Source organism: Vigna angularis, chromosome 2, assembly GCF_016808095.1.
Source record: "Vigna angularis cultivar LongXiaoDou No.4 chromosome 2, ASM1680809v1, whole genome shotgun sequence".
Taxonomy (NCBI): Eukaryota; Viridiplantae; Streptophyta; class Magnoliopsida; order Fabales; family Fabaceae; genus Vigna; species Vigna angularis.
In genome coordinates, this window is record NC_068971.1 from 41,120,648 (window position 1) to 41,137,661 (window position 17,014).

General features: G+C 33.0%; 1 protein-coding gene and 1 long non-coding RNA gene across 2 annotated transcripts; both read right to left on the bottom strand.

Annotated features, from left to right (window-relative positions):
• Positions 1–168: 168 nt before the first annotated feature.
• Positions 169–3,129, bottom strand: LOC108347941 (uncharacterized). Its single transcript, XM_017587404.2, has 10 exons — positions 2,914–3,129; positions 2,683–2,850; positions 2,419–2,584; positions 2,283–2,339; positions 2,140–2,210; positions 1,563–1,641; positions 1,410–1,469; positions 1,103–1,206; positions 954–1,014; positions 169–742 (listed from the first exon to the last, which is right to left on the bottom strand). Exons 1-10 carry the CDS (start codon positions 3,027–3,029, stop codon positions 374–376), a joined length of 1,251 nt encoding a protein of 416 aa, XP_017442893.2. The 5' UTR covers positions 3,030–3,129; the 3' UTR covers positions 169–373.
• Positions 3,130–8,013: 4,884 nt separating this feature from the next.
• Positions 8,014–10,573, bottom strand: LOC128195191 (uncharacterized). Its single transcript, XR_008246765.1, has 2 exons — positions 10,350–10,573; positions 8,014–8,228 (listed from the first exon to the last, which is right to left on the bottom strand). It is a non-coding gene; the product is annotated as an uncharacterized LOC128195191 (long non-coding RNA).
• Positions 10,574–17,014: the final 6,441 nt, after the last annotated feature.

A 17,014-nucleotide genomic window follows, 5' to 3' on the forward strand; every position in this document is an offset into this window, starting at 1 on the left:
GTTGAGAGTCAAAGCCATCTCTATTGAATATGAAATTGCACGCAATTACCAGCGCATCAGCTCACGCTCTCTCACACGTGATTGCGAGGAACGAAACTTGCCTCGTGTTATCGTTATTTAGAAGAGCTGATAATTCATGGACTCCTGCTATAGATAATGTAACAGAGATGAACAAAAAGATACGATACGTTGAGAACAATGTTAGAATAACTTACAACAAAATTTATGGCAATCTGGTTTTAATATATCAGATGCACAGTTTATCAGAATAAATAGAATGGATCGTCAAGAATCTTCTATAGAAAATGGTGATCAAGGAGACCGTGCTAAACTGCTTCATATATAAATAAAAACAAAATGAAAAATAAAAATGCTAACCCTTCAGTTTTCTATCATTTCTGCATTTCTTCCTAGATTCTCTATTCTCTGAAGGGTATTGTTTTTTTATCAACAGCTGACCCATTGCTGTTTTGACAGCTTCAGCTGCTGCTAAAAAAGCATTGTCATCAACGGATGCAGTTCCTTGCAACGTTTCTAGCAGCTTTTCTCCCCCAGGTATGCCATCATCTCCCATAACAACTGGTTCTTGTTCATCGTCTATACCAGAAATTACTTTTACACGAGCCAGCGCGGGATAATTGCAACCAGGTAAAGTAGAGACACCAGTAACCATCCACAATTTCCCTGCAGAGGGGCTGGCCAAGCATGTAGGGACAAAGGCCTCTCCAGCAATTGAAACTACCTGGAGTGTTCCCATCATTATAAATGCCCGTCATTAGAAACAGATATTTCCCTTCTTATGTATCAGCATTTAGGTTTGTTTTCTTAACAATAGTTAACACATGAGAACAAATCTAACTTCACATGTTAAAAATAGAAACAAACCCTAACTAAATATAACCAGAATGACACAAGTTAATAATGGTCACTTCAAGCATGTGTAAGAGCGATACCTTGGCAACAGAAAGAGTTTTTGCAGAAACATTGCAACTCAACAATATTATTCCTTGCAAACTACAGAGTTATTAAATAAAACTTGTCAGAAAACCAAAACAAAATTCTCCCAGTGAGAAATGAGAGAATGCTATAGTGATAAACTTGCCTCTGAATGGCCACCGCAACAAGCAAACCATCAAGGACAGTGCATAAATCAGTAACAGCATGGTCATGCTCCTCTGCTTTGTCATCAGACTCTAAAAGACCTGCCTTTGGAAACAGAGGATGCAGAATACGAAAGTAAAAACCAAGTTCAACAGCAAAAAAGAGGTCAAATCCACAACCTATATAAATAAATTTTATTTCATTTATGTGAAGAATTGGCAAGTCCAGTAATAATTTTCGAAATGCTTTCATAATGAAGAGAAAAAAAAAATTATACAACTTTGAGCCACCAAGAATTGAAGAAATACCTTAGCTGCAACCTCACACGTATCTAGAAGTGCTCCAGAGTCGATATTCCACAACCGAACCTGAAAAAATCAATTCACAGTTTCATATTGCTTTCATCTAAAAGAAAAATAGAAAGTATGCCTGAATCCTGAAGGGTTTAATGAATTACTAACTGTGGCATCACCACTGCCAGAGAGAAGAAGGCCTTGAGGGCATTCCTGAGCCTGAACGAAAGCAAGGCAGGAAACAAACCTGCAAAAAACAAGCAGCTTCATTCATTTGTGTAGTAGGAAAGTAAGCGTACGAGAAACAATCATTCTGAAAATATCTCTTATAAGATGACCTCAATAACTTAGGTATCTCGAATGCTTGCAGGTTTCTAATACACTTTTTGTGAATTCAACTCATTAGTACCACGTATAACTAAAAAACTTTCCGTGATTTTCTCCTGTGCTAAAATTTAATTTGAGTTCCTAACCTATTTTAATGGATTCCAATTATGCATTATATTTTTAAATTTAATGCTTTCTCCCTCCATTGTTGTTTTTCTGTTAATAACAGGTTCTTCTAGCCAACTCATCTTTCTTTAATATAATAATAGAAATAAGAATTGAGCATTTGAAATGCCCTTAATATTGTTTAACACTAGAATAAATTACGCAACCATACGCAGTATCCACAGTCATAAAAATTTGATAATGGCAGTCATTGAACGTCATCAAATTCAAGAATAATAGAAGCAATTCTTACTCTGTATGACCGAGACAGAAACTTTGTATCTGGTGAGCTCCATTTAAGGGATTCTTGGGAAAACAAGTAACCTGCGATATGGATATAATTATTAGTGAAAAGAAAGCAATAGCAGAGACGAACTTTGAAATAATATAGCTCACACGAATTTTGAAATCACGATCAGCACTTAAGATGAAGCGACCATGAGGGGAAAATTCCTGCATAAGACAATGGCATAGGAACAATTAGAAGAAAGTTAAGTAAATTAAGGAAGAAAAAACACGTGACGTGACAGACCAAGCTAGTGATGATACTGCAATAGTGAGAAAGAAGAGGTGCCGGTTTCTTATCGCGTAACGGAGGATCGAGATCCACAATCCAAACAAGGCCAAATTTGTCGGCGAAGCAAACGTAGGTTCCGTCGTCGCTAATTGCAACTGCGGACACTCTCTTCTCGGAGGACCTAATATCATCAGCAAAAAAGGAAAAGACTCAATGATTGAATTGTAAGAGTGCAGGTGAACCAACACAAAACGAGAGCGAGAGAGAGGTTGAAATTACACGCTGGTGAGGCAACGCCATGACTGTGTTGACCAGACCTTGACAGTTTTATCGTCACCCGCGGAGACGAATAGTTTTCCTTTGGCGCCGAAGCGAATGGCTCTGATGTTATCGGTGTGGAAGGGGGAGGCATCGGAGTCATCGGTTAAGGAAACTGCGGAACCGGCACTGCGGGTTTATCAGTATAACAAGTGAGTTGAAGTGAAATGAGAGAAATGAAGTTTTGCTTACAGGAGGTCGAATACGCGAAGGTGATGACCGACGGCGACGGCGACAGAGCATTGGTCAGGGTGAACGGCGATGAGTGCCGGAGCGACTTCTATGTCCTTCTTGGGTTCCGAATCCATGCTGCCACTGAGAAACTAACCTCCGTCTTAGGGTTTGGCGCTTCTCCGTTCCAAATATTGGGCTTCTAGTGTTTCTACAACCCACTAACAAAAACAAAACCTCCACGTTTAAATATGTTTTTTACTTTTTAAATTTAAAATAAACCATTTCCCCTTAATTTTTTTTTTATAATTTGAAAAAAATATTCATTCTCTTCGATATATTAACAAATTTGTTTGCATGTCTCGTTAGTTACACTTAGTTTATTTGACTTTACGGTCAAAGATTTCATTTTTTTTAAATAAGTTTATGTTATACATAGTTATTATATAAAAAATTTATTAAAAATAATGAGACTACATTAAATCTATGATAAAATTATAGCATATTTATAGACAAAAAAATACTTGTTATAAAAAATATCTATAATTTTCTTTATAAAGATTATTTGATATTTTGAATTTTATATATAATGTTCTCTTACTTATTTTTCTTTTAATATTTTTTTCTCGTCGAATATATTAGTCTATTTAAAAATTATTTTATAATTTATTTACTTTGTATGATGAATGATGAATTGGTATTGAACATAAAAATTAAAATTAATTTTTAAATCATAAAATAAAAATTATTTTTTAAATTTGAAAAAAAAACACAAATTAATCACAGTTTTTAAAAAATAATAATATTTCTAAATTGATATAATTTCTAATACTTTGAAACTTTAAGTTTAATAGTAAACTATGAAAGCACGTATGTTTTAACCGTCAATCCAAAACTAAGATTATTAGTACTGTATTTAGAGTATTTATTATAAATGTAAATAAAATTATTATTTATGATTAGAGGATAATATGAGTTATATGTTCCTCAAATTATTACATGTGAAAACGACGAGAAAAGCGAGTACAAATCTACTCCTAAGACATACTACTTCTCGATGGTAGGAGGGAGTCATCGACACTCCTTTATGAATGACACCATTATACCTCTTTCCTATGCAGAGGAAGGCTCTTACCTTGGATTAGTATAATGGTAGCATCAACTCGGATGAGCATATCGACGTTTATATCACTTAAGTTAGTTTGTAATTGATTGACGATGTTATCATGTGTAAAGTTTTTGCTACCATTCTAAAGGGGAAGCTCTAGAGTGGTTCACTCATCTTTCCCCATATTCCATTTATTGTTTCAACACGTTGGTGTTGTCCTTTACAACGCAATTCGCCACGAGGCACCATCACCACCTTACCTCCCTCGCATTCCTCAACGTTAGGAAAAAAAAAGAGAATCTTTGCGAACCTTTATTGAAAGATTCAATAAAGTGACCCTGAAGATAAAAAACATAAACCTCAAATTGGTTCTCTACTATATGGTCACGGCATAGAGGTTATGTACCTTTGTGGATGACTTATGTATGACACCTCCTATAAGCATGGATAAACTAAGGCAGTGAGCCACTAAGTTCATGCAGACAGAGGAAGTAAGAGAGTATTAGAACAAGATAAGAGTTGAGACTATGCTAGTCGAAAGAAAAGGTGTTGAACAAGACTCCCATAAGAAGGGTAGATCCGTCAAAGAAAGCCCAAACATGTTTGGTTCATATGTTACCACCTTTAAATGCTCCTAGGTCTCATGTGTTTGAGGAAACATTGCAAGCAAATCTCATACCACCATCCAAGAAATCTCAAAACCTATCAAACACTAACAATGTCGAACGAGCGAGAGTAGCTGACACAATGATAAAAAGAGACAACCTCGACCCTAGAATATGGAATGATGCAAGGATAGAGCTTGTGGAGGAAACCAAAATGTTTGCCTTACACGAAGACTAAGGTCTAAAGATAGAAGTAATAATTGGTGAAGAAGAAGAAAAAGTGATAGATAAAATCCTATTTGACAATGTTGATATATTGGCACGGACAACAACTGACCTCTTAAGGGTCAATCCAAGGGTATCCTCTCAGAGGTTATCCATATTCAGTGAGACCAAGCCAATTTTGTAGAAGAAAAGGAAGCTAAAAGAAGATAGAAGGATGGCATTTAAGGCCGAGGTGAAGAAGTGGTTATAGGTTGGGTTCATCAAGCAAGTGTGGTACACAACATGGATGACCAATGTTGTTTTAGTGAAGAAGGCCAACAAGAAATGGCGAATGTGTGTGGCCACACAATTCTTAACAAGGCATGCCCAAAAGATACCTACCTGCTACCCAGTATTGATCGACTTGTGAGTGGGGCGGTCGACCATAACATTTTAAGTTTTGTTAATGCCTACTCTAATTACAATCAGATTCCTATGGTTGAAGTTAACAAATTGAAGGTCGTGTTCATTATAACGGGAGTGATAATGCTAATTCTTACCATTATCTAAGCATCATTTTAGTAGCAAAATCAACTCCTTTCTAGCTTGTAACTTTCTTAATCCTCTTCTTTTGTGTTGTTTTCTAAATAAATGTGTTTTAGGCTACATTGATGTAACTTCATCACTAATCACATTATTTTGTAGCTAAAACTATGCTTGGAAGAATCTCCAACAATGTAGAGAACTGAACCAGCCACAAAAGCAAGCAAATCTGCAGAAAAACCAGAAAAAGAAGCAGTGCTGCTGAACCTAGCTGGGGCCCCCCTGGCTCAAGGGCACTGGAGCGCCACTGCATCATGATTGTCGCGCGCTGGGGCGCCCCTCACACAAGGGGGCTGGAGCACCATTTTTTTGCTGACATGGGAGATTTTTCTATTTAACTCAGAAACACGAAGGGCTTTTGGTCTTTGGTTCTTTGGAGGCACGATTTCACTACTGGAGCTCATGGAGGCCGTGAGGAGCTTGTGGGAACATCTCCTTCTCTTCCATTGGGTCTCCTTCTTCTTCCATCTTCCATTTTGTAAGCTTTAGGGTTCTCCATGGAAGTGGAGAACCAGATTCATCTTGTTAGGGATTGTTGTAGCCTATGAATGCTTGTGTAATGGATGATTGATTTGATTATATATATGCCTTTTCTATCAATTGCTAGTATTCTTGTTTCCAATCTTAAAGCTTGCATGTAATAGGAATGTTCATGACTTGAATTTGGGGTTTCATGGATTATGGGGACGTAAGATGGAACCTTGAACTGAAACAAGAGTCCTTGTGGTCATTGATTCCAGGGATGGAAGATGATTCACATGTTGTCTTAATATCCTAGCTCTTTAATGCGGGTTTGTTTGTTAGATTTTCCAAGGAATTGGAGTTTAATAGGGAAAACTTAGGCTCTTCCACCTAAGGGATTAGGGCTAGAGTGTTATTGTGGATTGACTTTAGTAAATTGATGGAGAGGAGATGAAATTGGGTAGGCACAAGAGTGAAATAGGTGAAAACTAACCTTAGCAGTGTCATTTCATACCATTTCTAGTCTTGTTCATATCTAAGTGCCTTTAATGACCAAAGTCCAACCATTGTATATTTGTGAATTTATCTCTTTGCACATGCTTGTAAATGAATGTCGTTCTATTGAGTCTAGATGAGTTGTTAATCTCACAATTCTATAGTATTACGAGTCTCTTGGGAAAACGATACCTAGTCTTACCATGATTTATTACTTGAAGCGATTCGATGTACTTGACGAAATCATCCAACAGGGAGCCTATTACTAAATGAGGTCATGCCTTTTGGCCTAAAAAATGTTAAAGCTACATACCAAATACATATGGACAAGATGTTTAAACACCTACTCAATAAAGACTTATGGACATGGTGTTCAAATACTTACTTGGCAAGAAGTCCACCAAGTTGTCTAGAATGACCAATTCCAAGAAAAGTTCGATTAGCTTAAGTAGGTTTTGACATCCCCATTCATCTTGAGTAAATCGGATACTACCAACCCATATTAGTCTACATAACGACTATTGGAGATGTCATAAGTGTTACCCTTGTTCAAGAAATTGACAATGAACAAAGACCCATATACTTCATAAGTAAAACCTTTCAGGACGCTGAGACTAGGTATTAATTGATGGAAAAAGTGACTCTCTCTTATCACTATAGCGAGAAGATTGTAGCCTTACTTCCAAAGCCACCTTGTGGTTAAAACCAATCCAAAAATTTTCCAAAAACCAGATCTTACAAGAAGAATGTCATTATGGAATGTGAAGTTATTAGAATTTTTATCAAGGGAACTTATAAAGACTCTGTGCTTCGCATATTTTACTAGTATTTACTGGTAAGTTACAAGATGATCGTGTACTTGACAATGAATGGTTAACGTTGTATGTAAATGATGTGGAGATGATGCTGGGTTCCAATTTTAATACATCAAACAACCATATTGAGTATAACCATCATATTATACTATATATATTGCGAAAAGAGGCACTTTTGCATTTCGCACAAGAAAAAGAAAAGGAATATTATTATATTAGGTGCTCTATGTACCAGGGAATAGGGCATCTCTAACTTTTGAGAAAAAAAAAAGTTGTTAGATAAAAAAATAATAAAATGTTTATATTCTTGAAACAAGTTACTAATTTACACTGTGTTTTGGTGTTAATATGACTATTATCATTTTTAATATATATATATATATATATATATATATATATATATATATATATATATATATATATATATATATTAGTGTTAGAATGATTATAGGATGTTTTTCATTTTTTTTGTGATTTTTATTATATCGTAGTATTTTGAAAACCTTTTATATTTTATATTCTAAAACACCAGTTTTTTTAAAATGTTTTAAAAATAATATTTTATTTTATTTGATAAAAAATATTTTAAAAAAATGGGAACATATTTTTCTATTTTTGTAATTTATAACTTTATTTAAAATTTAGGATCTTAAATTTTATGTTATGTCAATATATTTTATTTTAAAAAATTATAAAATTGAAATTTTAAACCTATAATCTTATATGTGTATTGTCACGCCCCGATATTTTATCCTGAGAGGGTGACACCGTTTCTCAAAACACAACACTGCTTTTTCAAAAGCATGCGGAAGCGTAAATTTTAAAATAATTTCAAAACTAATATCGTCTGATACCTTTCATTGAAATCTACATTTCAAATTGAGTTTAAACCAAATAATTTTGATCTCCAGTCCAATTAAGAAAATTAAACATATGCAGTTCTAACAACATAAGAACTTTCCAAATGCATTTGAAATCTCCCATTCAGATTCCCCACTCGCAAATCCTCGCATTTCACAGCTTCATCTTCCTCTGTCATATAATCTGCTCCCGTATAACATCATATATTATACGATCATCGCATTCACATGCACAAACACAAACAACAGGGTGAGCTAACTGAAACAAGCATACAATCCATTCGCAATCCGTTAATAATACATCCATAGTATTCAATACAGTTAAGCACACCCACTCAACATATTATCATAATAACATTGCTCAACAATTTTACTATTCCACTTATCAAAGTGTTACAACTTCACCTCATCCGACCTACTTACCAAAGTAGTACAAACCAAGTTATTCTCTCTACTTAACAAAGTAGCACCGCAAGACAATACTGTCTACTTACCAAAGCAGTACAGTATAATTAATTCGCCTACCTACCAAAGTAGCACAAAACAAGATCTTCTGCCTACTTACCAAAGTAGCACAAACCAAGTTCTTCTACCTACTTACCAAAGTAGCACAAAACAAGATCTTCTGCCTATTTACCAAAGTAGCACAAACCAAGTTCTTCTGCCTACTTACCAAAGTAGCACAAAACAAGATCTTCTGCCTACTTACCAAAGTAGCACAAACCAAGTTCTTCTGCCTACTTACCAAAGTAGCACAAACCAAGTTCTTTTGCCTACTTACCAAAGTAGCGCAGCAAGACAATACTGTCTACTTACCAAAGTAGCACAGTATAGTTAATCTGCCTACTTATCAAAGTAGCCCAATTTATATCATTCTCTTTATCTCTTCATTCATCATCTCATCCTGCCTACTTATCAAAGTAGTGAAAATCACCCTGCTTACTTACCAAAGTAACGCAGACCCAACATCTACTCGCCTACTTACCAAAGTAGCGCAAACCAACATCATTTACATTATTTCAACAAATTATTCATAATCAACCACAACCCATCCAAAACTAATCATACTCAACAAGCATAAGAGAACCGGTGAACTTTTCTCAATTCCTTTTTGTCTACTTACCAATGTAGCACAAATTAACCAAATTACATTTTCCTAACATATCATTCATAACCAATCACATGCCATCTCAATCACTAATCCCAAACCAATCATGCTCAACAAGCACATAATAACCAATCAACATATATCAGTTTCAATTATGCCTACTTACCAAAGTAGCACAAATTAACCAAATTACCTTTCTCAACATATTATTTATCGACGATCTGAACCAATCAAACTAATCAACAACATGTTTAGATCATATGGTAATCTTTTCAGTCCAATCCAACGGTTAATGAGGCGGAAATCATCAATTTTGTATAAATGATCCAAAAACATAAATTAAGCAATATTGAGATCCCTGAGAAGTTACGAAATTAATATCTCTAAATCGGTACATCCGATCTAAAATCCGAACGGTCGAAGTATGTCCCTATCTGTTAGGAACAACATACTAAAATGTCAGGGTAATCCAACGGCTAACTAAGTAGATATGCAGGTTTTACCGAGGTAACTCAGAGACATAAATTTAAGTGGTTCTCGGTTAAACTTACAATGCGGAATGAATTCCTCTAAGCACAGACATCAAATTCCAAATCCGAACGGTCAAGATTACCTAATATGTCGTATGAACTACATACTAAAGTTTGGGCTCAATCTAACGGTAGATGAAATATATATGTAATTTTTACCATGATAGCTTAAGAACAGCAATACAGTGTTCATCCGATTGTTTCAAACTTTCGAAATTTCTTTCTCTAAACATAGACCTTAAATTACAGATCCGATCGGTCAACTTGTAGTAATAGGTCTTAGGGATCATATATAAAATGTTGAAGTTGATCTAACGGTCAAATAGGTCAGAATCTATATTTTACCGAGACAACGTAGTAACAGAACTACAGGGGTAACTAATTTACTCAAACTTGCAGGATTTATTTCTCCAATTAAAGACTTCTACTTTCAAATCCGAACGGTCAAAGTTTAGTAATAGGTCGTAGGATTCACATATTAAAATTTTAGCTAAATCCAACGGTGAAAACAATTAATAGAAATTTTTCACCACAGTAACTCGAAAATAAGAAATTATAATCGTGAAACCCAAATTTTACACAAGTCAATAGATAACTACCATTACCAAATTTTAACACATTCATACTCATATTCATGATCATAACAAGAAAGGATTAGCTCCCCTACCTCTTCTCCTTGCAAGAAATTCCTCACTCTTGATACTTCTAGACCACCACCCTTGCTTGCTCTCCTTCTCAAATATAAAAGTATTTTGTAACTTAAATCTTATTTCTCTTGCCCTCTCTTCTGGCCATATAGATGCTATATAAGGAGAAATAAATTCTCTTTGGCAGCTAGCTTAGCAATCGTTCCATAAGAAAATAATGGAAAATGAAGGGTCCCATGTAAGAAATTTTTGCATCCATGATTGAAAGTCTTCCACTCATGTTTCACGGAAAGCCAATTTCCATAATTCAAGTTTTGTCTTCTTCTTCTTTTCACATTATTATTATTTTATTTTATTTATGACCCTCCTTTGACCAAACATGAACCACACAATTTGCATTAAATTTAAATAACTAATACAAGACAATCAAGCTAAACCAAATGGTGGACAAAATACAATTAATAGTTTTTATCTTACATATAAATGCACACCATAATTAATTATTCAAAACCACAACCTTCATAAAATTATTTTGACTTGGGTCTTACATCTATCCATAATTTTGTAATAGATATAATATAATATAGCATAGTAGTGAATTCAAAGGGAATTAAATGGATTGAGCATATATAAATGAGTGCATATATGCATCTGGAAACTCGGACGATGAAATTAACACAAAAAAGGGTGAGGAATTAACGAAATAGACTGTTTAAGGCATTTGTTGGAAAACTTCTAATTATTAAAATTATCCGATTCTAAATCATATGAATTTGACTCAGATATAGAATATATGATTAAACTAAATAGCGTATCAAGAATAAAATAATTCATATGAATTTAAAATATGTACTTGATTAAGACATAGTCAAGGTTGATGCAAATTATTTATTTTTAAAGTAGTCTCTCCGATTCCAAAGGATAATTTTCATTATTCCTGTGTTTGATCACGTTCTCCATATTTTATAAATTTTAATGAGCCGTTGGAATATGTTTCTCATATACAACTAACATTACATTTCCCAATTCAAGATATAATTAAAACACAAAAACGTACTTTGATATGCAATTGGAAATCTAATGAAAATTATGAGATGAGCAATATTTATCTGATCTTCAAATATAAAGTATCTTAGATTTTTTTTTCTTTGCTTTCTTTTCAAATAGAATGAAGAGAAAGAAATGAAAGTAATACGTATTTCCTCTACAAATTGCTTTTCCATAACTTTTGTCAATTAAATTTAAAATTGTAATATTTTTAATTTGTTCTCTCATTAAATTAAAAATATTATTTATGGTATCTACATAATTACTCTTTCCTAATGTCTTTAGCCATAACTTTTACATTAATTAGATCATTTTAATATTGCAACCATAGCAAATGAAGTCTTTAGGGTTTGCTTGACACTACATCAAGAAACCACACCATCAACTAGAATGAAAATTTAACCTGAAGTAGATTTCAAACTATTTTGACATTTTGTAAAATTTGAGTCTAAATACCCAATGATCTCCAACTAGCCTTACCTCTTGTATGTGAGCATATATACTTCTTTGTAAATTCCTCATCACTATTTTTGCTGCTTTGTAATGGTTCATTCCTAGATTGCTTAAATATTTGCTTAATACCCCCAACTATGTATGTTATATTTAGATGCATACATATTTAGACATACGTCAAACTCCATTCCACTAATGCATAGGAAATCTTCTATGTTCTGAATTTCTAAATTTTCTTTTGGACATTGATTGAGACTAAACTTGTCTCCATGAGCAACTAGAGTATCCCCAAATTTACATTCCTGCATAAATTATTAGTGACAAGCAGTATGTCATTGACATACAATGAATTCCAACTGGTCTGACCTTCTGTATGTGAGTATAAAATCCTTTGTTCTCCATAAATATCTCATTGTTATTTTTGCTACTTTCCAATTATCCGTTCACGAATTGCTTAAAGATCTGTAATATATCAAACTCCCTACATCTGATGTATAAGGGATCTTCTACATTTCATGAATTTCCAATTTTTTTTTAGCATTGATTAAGACTGAACTTGTCTCCATTAGCAACTACAAAATTCCCTATTTACATTCTTGCATGCCAAACTTTTTAAGCACCTTTTCAATATAGATTCTTTGTGACAATCCTAGAATACCGCGAGATTAATTTCGATGTATTTGAATTCCTAATACAAATGAGATGTCATCAATGTCTTTCATTTCAAAGTTTCTTGATAAAAATCTCTTGGTTTTGTGCAACATGCATAAATTACTAGTGGCAAGCAATATATCATCAACATATAAGACCAGGAAAATCTACTTGCTCTCACTGAAATTGTGACACAATCATTAATAACATTCATCTTGAAACCAAATGAGAGAATCACTTGATAAAATTTGTAGTACCACTGACAATGTGTCTGTTTTAGCCTCTAAATGATTTTTTTCAATTTGCAAACTATATTTTTTAGGTCTCCTAACATAGTTTTATAGTTTCACATACAAATCATCTTATCAATGTTTCCATTTAGAAACACCATCTTGATATCCATTTGATGAATTTCCAAATCATAAGCACAACAAGAGTCATGATTGTCCTAGAGTCTTTCGATGAGACTAAAGAGAAAGTCTTTTTAAAGTGAATCCCTTCCTTTTGAGTATAGGCCTTCGCCATAAAACAAGTCTTATACCTTTCCATATTACCTTTAGAATTCCTCTTGGTCTTAAATATTCACTTGCAACTAATAGGTTTCACACCTAATGGGGAAAGTTCCCAAACCTTATTGTATAGACTTATACTTCTCATTCATTACTTCAATTCATTTTTCTGAATTAAGATTTTACATAGCTTGACGAAATTTGACTGGGTCATCTTCAATCATATCATTATTTTTCTCATTTTCTTAAAGAAATACCACATAATCATTTAGAATAACATTTCTCCTTTCTCTCATGGATCTTCATAAAGATACTAACTCATGAAGTATAGGTTCTTGAGGGTTTTGAGTTTGTCCTTGTATAGGTTCTGAATTTGCTTCATAAAAAACAATTGTATGAATCAAATATGGAATTTTCATTGATTCTTCCTCTAAGACAAAGTCTCTAACCTTATTTTTTTTCCCCTAAACTCAATATCCTCATAGAATGTGTCGGTTCTCATCTAAAAAATTGTCTTTAATTTGAAATCATAGAATTTATAGCCATTGAATATTTTAAAATAGCTAATAAAGTAGTTTCTAATTGTTTCCAATTTCTTTTCATTAGGCTTATATGGCCATGCTTTAGCTAAACATCCCCGTACACAAAGTGTTTTAGAATAAGCTTTCGCCTAACCCAAAGTTGATGACGTGTTTTATGGCAGCTACTTGTTGTAAAAAGCTGACAGAACCACGAACAAAATTTTCTGAGGCATGTAGAGTCACTGTCCTTAAGGACTTATCCACGGTGTGTTGCGCAAGTCCCCCAAGATACAACAGGAACTTCTCAGAAATATTTCTGAGAATCTCAGAATTAGCAAGGAACTCTGAATTTAGTATAAGAATAACTCAGAATAATTTTAGAAGAGGAAAAGAGGATGAAACTAAAAGAAGAGGAGAATGAGAAAAACTAGTTTTTGGTGTGTCTTGGAATGGAGGAAAAACTCTCTATTTATAGTGTTAGGGAAGAATCAATTAAATAAATGAAATTAAAAATCATAAAAGTCTTAACGTTGCAGCAATTAAAATTTGAACATTGCTACTTAAAATATTAACTTTGCAATCAATAAAATACTTTTGTTACCGTTGTCAACGTCAATGTTCCAAACGTTGAAATACATCAGTTTCATATTTTGCAATATAATAATAATATATTATAACACTACCTTGGTTGACACTCTATTTAAAATATAAGTTGTAGTCTTTAGTGTCTTTGATAAGGTGGAATGACAAATCATGCTCCTTACCATATCTTGAAGAGCCTGGTTTCTTCTTTCAACGACACAATTCATGTTAGGTGAACCCAACATAATGTATTGTGAGACGATTCCACATTTCTCTAGGTACTTAACAAAAGGCCTTGGATGTTGTTCACATGAACTGTCATATCTGTCATAATATTCGCCACCACGATCAGACTTGACATTCTTAATCCTTTTGTTAAGTTGATTTTCAACTTCAGCCTTAAATGATTTGAATATGTCCAAAGATTGAGATTTTTCATGTATAAAATATAAGAATGCATATATGAAGTAATCATCTATAAATGGTATAAAATATTGTTGACCATTCCATGAAGGTGTAGAGAATGACCCATAAATGTCCATATGTATCAATTCTAAGACGGTTGTAGTTCTATATGCACATAATCTTGTTGTTTTAGTTTATTTACCTTTAACACATTCAACACAAACATCAAGATTTGTGAAATCAATGGAATCCAAGATCTCATCTAACACAAGTCATTCAACTCTATTTTTAGATATTTGACTCAGATGCCTATGTCATAATGCTCTTGAACTAGTATTGTCAATTTTATTCCTTTACCAACTGATTCTATATTTAAGAATTCATTGTAGAAGCCTGCAATGTCAAACATATATAGATTATCTTGAGTCAAAAGTGAACCAATTCCAACATTTTAATTAAAGACAAACTGAACACATTGTTTCCAAACAAACACAAATAACCCAATTTGTCCAAATAAGAAACGAAAACCAAATTTTATCTAAATGATGGCACAACAAAAGTTTCTTCCAAATCCAAATTAAAGCTGGTGCATAATAATGTAAAATGCCCTATAGCTTCCACCTCCATTGATATGTCATCTCCAACATATATCCATCTTTCATAATCAATTGGCTTTGAGTGGCTTAGACAACCCTTTATGGAAACACTGATGTTTGTAGTGACACCGGAATTTAACCACAAAGTGTTTCTAGGTATTAAAACTAAATTGACCTAAGAACATACCAAAGTAAGACTGTACTTAAGACTCATGCAATTTGAACAATCTCACTTCTCATAATTTTTCCTTTCTTCAAAAGTACTAGAGTCCGTAAGAGAAATGAATTTCTCAATCCATAATACAAGGTCAATATTCATGCAACCAAGAACAATTTTCATGTTCTTTTTCTAGTCCTTAAAATTTGTTTCATTAGGAACTGAAACTGAATTCATATTAGTAGATAGTAAAACAATAGAAGGTGAGTTTAGAACCAGACAAATAATATAATTAAGCTCACATAGTAAAACTAATAATAAAAAAATAATTATCAATATATTTAAATAATGGCATAATCTATCTCAAAACACCTAATGCACTATAAATATCAAGTCTTTGAATAACAATATTAATTATTAAAGATATCTTGTTGTAATGCTTAAACATTGATAATAAAACATGTCTAACAACATGCTTATATTTGGATTGATTTATTATTAAAAAACAAAACTTGATTATTATCACATATTTACTATCATAAATACGGATGCAATCCTATCAAATATTAATCATTAAATCAATCAATATTCATAGGAATAAACATAAACGATAAAACACTTCTCATTCAACTTTGAAATAAAAGCAATTAATTTTAATTAACTTACTAGGATTGGTTTCCAATCCAAAACTTTCACGTAAAAGTGAAAATCACTTTGCAATCTAAATATAAAAGAAACATGCGTAGAACAAAACAATCCGCAGCAAGGAAAGATGAGAAAGTGCTTTCCAAATTGTACCAAACAATAAAGTTTTTCAATTTGCAAATGAACAACGCAAAAACACTGTTCACTAAAACCAATCTCATGCATGAAAGCCATTGCACGAGTCCATTAAATTTCAATTCAATTCTAATTATTCACGTTCACATCAAAATGGGTTTCGATTTTTTCAATCAAACCACTTAATTCATTCATGTAACAGTGGATCGATTAATTCATTCATTCAATTGCAGTTTGATATAAACCATAAAGCAAAGCACCATGCTGCGTGAGGGAGTGCGCGATGCATTCATACAATGATGCAACAATTGTTCACCAATTCAATCATGCATTATCAAGGCATACACATTCTCATTACAGGAAAGCATCACACTAAATTCCAATTGCAATTCCAACCACATGCTCAAATAATATGATAAACCCAAAGCACAGGTTCCGTAGCATCACCCAATACAATTTCTTGAGCAATGGAAAACTGAATTTATTATAAGGTTCGGTAAAAGTAAAACCCCTAAAATTAATAATTAGGATCTTTCGAAAATTAGAAAAAAAAAACATAATAATATAAAATAATCGTAAATCTAACATGATACCAATTGTTGGAATATATTTTCCACATACAACCAATATTACATTTCCCAATTCAAGATAAAATTAGAATACAAAAGCACAATTGGATATGTCATTTAGAATAATAATAAAGGTTGTGAGATGAACAACATGTATGTTATCTTTCAAATATACAACACCTTATATTTTTTTTTTACTTTCTCTTTGAAAATGAAAAGAAAACAATGTGTGAAAAGAACCTACTCTTGTTATTTATTAATCCTAAACATATCCTAGTATGAACATAGTTATTGGACCCACACTAATAAGAACTGAGTCTCCAAAGCTCCTAAACAATCATTCATATTATTAATATGTTTGGCTATCATCAAGTGAATCATAATAGTTACTCATTTTTGACAAAAACAAAATATT

Bases quoted from the DNA above. Each gene is read 5' to 3' on its own strand.
- LOC108347941 (XM_017587404.2), bottom strand. From the start codon at position 3,029: ATGGATTCGGAACCCAAGAAGGACATAGAAGTCGCTCCGGCACTCATC. The intron at 2,340-2,418 runs GTCTGTCACGTC...TGTCTTATGCAG, and splicing joins GCAGTATCATCACTAGCTTG to GAATTTTCCCCTCATGGTCG. The intron at 1,642-2,139 runs GTAAGAATTGCT...TGTTTTTTGCAG, and splicing joins TTCTGTCTCGGTCATACAGA to GTTTGTTTCCTGCCTTGCTT.